A 3,161-nucleotide genomic window follows, 5' to 3' on the forward strand; every position below is an offset into this window, starting at 1 on the left:
TTTTAAGGAAGGAATTTGGGCTTTACCATCTCGTTGGGAGAAGGTTACCGACTGTAACGGTGGATATTTTGATGAATAAAGGTGATTATTTGAAAATATTTATTTATTTATAATTTCCCCCAAAAAAACGACAGGACTTTTTGAATGACCTGGTATTTTAAATATCAGTATATTATAAACTAATTTTAACTGAGAAAATGTATTTTTAGTGTTACCATTTTAATGATATAAATATTGGGTTGTCAAGTATGAAATGTTCAACTTTTTAAATCTTAATATTTAGGGGAGATGAAAGTGTTGTTTGTTAATTACCAACAAATTATTTACCATCTATTAAAAACAATTTTTAATCCTCTATTTGCAAAGAGTATTTTTTCCCCCCAATTTAGGTGGCATACATATTTTAGGTTCATTTCAAAAATAACAATAGAAACACATGATTGCTGAGTGATTTTTTAAAATTAAAACTTGGTTATTGCCCTGACAGTAAGGAATATCAATCAAGTTTTTGGGGGTAGGGAGTCCTAATAAAAGAAGAACCACTCATTGATGGTTTCAAAACCTTTGTTCAGAAGATACAATCTCTGAATATCTACCCCATTTGTGGTCTCCAACATTGAAGGAATCTGTGGAAGAACACCCACATAAAACAGAGAACTTTTGTCAGATCTTGGCAGAAATCAAATGATCCTTTCCAGACATTTGAAATTGATGTGAAAGGTTAAATAGTTTGTGCCCTGGTTCCTGGAGCTGAATGAACTTGCTAAACAAAACTGAATGCAGTTGAAATGTCAAGAGATTCATGTATCTTAAAAATAAAAGGGGTTGGACTTTGAAGTCCTTCCAGGTTCTCATGTTCTTCTGTTGTATTCCCAACTGACTCGATTTCTTTTTTCTTTTTTTATTGGTTAAAGTTTATTGATAAATATTCTGAATAAATTATATTTGATTTCTTTGTAAATTTTTTATCTACTTTCTGTTTTTAAAAACAGACATTTCATGCATGGCAATCCAATAACTTATAACATCCATTAATCAATCCATTATTAGCTTTCCTATTCTAACATTTATCAATAATTTTAGGGGTAACCCTATCTTCTGATTTTATCTGTGGCTTTTGTGGTGAAACCGATGAAGAATTCGCAGAAACATTGTCTCTGATGGAAATAGTACAATATAATATTGCATATTTATTTGCTTACAGCATGAGAGAGGTAACTGAATAATTTTAATGGAATAAATTATTTATTATGAACCTCCTTTATGAATTATAATTTGAAGGACTCTCTCTAAAAACTACAAAATTAACAAAACAATTTTTATGATGAAAAACTTCTTTATGACCCAATCCAACAGGTTCTAGCTACATAAATTTCAATTAATTAATCTGTAATGAAGGACTAAGTGCTAAAAAATTGAAAATATGTTAATTTGGTCAAAGATAAATTTTTTTTTTCTGAGATCTTAATAGTTTCAAGAAACATTAGTTATAGCCTTTTTAGCGGCAGTTCTTCAATTAGTAGAAAACTGAGGCTTATTATATTTTTATTTCCAGAAAACTACAGCCCACAGGCGTTATATAGATGATATACCTCCTGACATTAAAAAGGCTAGATTAATTGAAATGGCGAAAGTATACAGAAAGTTTGCTGACAAGCAAAACAGTCAGTTTGTAGGAAAAGAACAAACTATATTAATTGAAGGGGTGAGAATTCAATATGGCAGAAATTTAATGAGAACATGTATATTTTTATTTCAACCACTAAATTTACTTAAAATAGTTTATGTGCTTATTTTATTGTTTTCACTGCATACAACATCCACTTTAATGAAAACAGTAACAGTTTTTTCACTTAATGTGACAAATTTTCTTTTCCGCAGTTGAGCAAGAGATCAAATGAATACCTTGCAGGAAAAAATGATGGTAACATCAAAGTTATTATTCCTTCTGGAAGCATCCCCAGTGCTTATAATTCAGGAATTGAAAAAACAATAGAAGTAGGAGACTATATATCAGTAAAGGTAAAGATTTTGCTCCTTTTATGTGGTTAAGTCTTCTAGAATCAATGTGAAAATATTCCTTCCTCGAAATAAGCTTTGAAAATCAGTAGAAAAAAAAAACAAATATATTTTAGGGAAAATAGATCTAAGACTTATTAATCAATGATTATTGATCCAAATATTTCCTGCAAAAATATCATTAAAAATCAAATAAATTTTAACATTATTAGAGTAATCAGAGACAAAAATATCCCCATATCGAAGAAAACTCCAAAAGTAACATTGAACCAAATGTGTGTGTACAATAAAAAATCCAAAGGCACAAATCTAATCAGGCCCTTTGGAGACCTAAAAAGTGATTCCCGTATTGAAGATAACTCCGAAAATAATGATAAACTGAAATGAGCATGAGCGATCACATACTACTATCAATTCTGAAACAGAATCTGAATCCTACATTAGAAATCCCACATATGAATTGATCCTACATTTGATTAGAAAAAGGTTTCAGTTGGCTTAGAAGTGCTATAAAATAATTCAGTAATTTAAATTAGAACTTATCTTCAGAATTTTATTGCTTTTAGCATTCTCAAAAATGTATATAGAATTTATTTTTTTGATATGGCGCATATTTTTTCATAGAATAATAAAAAAAATAATTTTAATTTTTTTGAATAAACATTGTAACATATTTTAGCCCTCACAGGATTATTTATAGGTACCTGAGAAAGAATTCTGAACAAATGTTTTAAATTATTAACATGTCACTTGAATTTTCAAATTAATAAATTCACTTAAATCCTGTTTTTTTAAATATTTATGTTCACTTTGGTTCTAGAGACTCAATTAACTTATTTTAAGTAACCATTAAAGTAAGGTGTATTTAGTATTATTATTAATTAAATTATATTATTTCAATATTTTTTGAGACAAGGTAATTATTTATTAAATAAAACCAAAATTTGTATCCAATTCTGTCTCAACACTTTATTTTTCACTAGTCCAACGTTTCGGCCATTCCAGCCATCTTCAAGGACATCTTCAATACAAAACTCCTCCTCACATTAATTAACAATTTTTATTGCAGGTTATTCTGCCCAGGTCATTTTCTTCATTTTAATTTCAAACCTATTTATTTAAATTTTAAAACCATTAACTTT

At 28.5% G+C, this 3,161-nt stretch overlaps 1 protein-coding gene across 1 annotated transcript in view; it reads left to right on the forward strand.

The window, feature by feature from the left end:
* LOC106680727 (CDK5RAP1-like protein) overlaps positions 1 to 3,161 on the forward strand; it is a gene marked incomplete at its 5' end in the record, with an annotated part of 10,068 nt that overhangs the window by 6,018 nt on the left and 889 nt on the right. Inside the window, 3 exon segments of the mRNA XM_014420638.3 lie at positions 1,084 to 1,214; positions 1,556 to 1,705; positions 1,882 to 2,022. Of these exon segments, the coding sequence (XP_014276124.3) occupies positions 1,084 to 1,214; positions 1,556 to 1,705; positions 1,882 to 2,022 (422 nt within the window).

The sequence above is a fragment of the Halyomorpha halys genome, unplaced genomic scaffold (assembly GCF_000696795.3).
Source record: "Halyomorpha halys isolate HHAL.00 unplaced genomic scaffold, Hhal_1.1 Scaffold284.1, whole genome shotgun sequence".
NCBI lineage: Eukaryota > Metazoa > Arthropoda > Insecta > Hemiptera > Pentatomidae > Halyomorpha > Halyomorpha halys.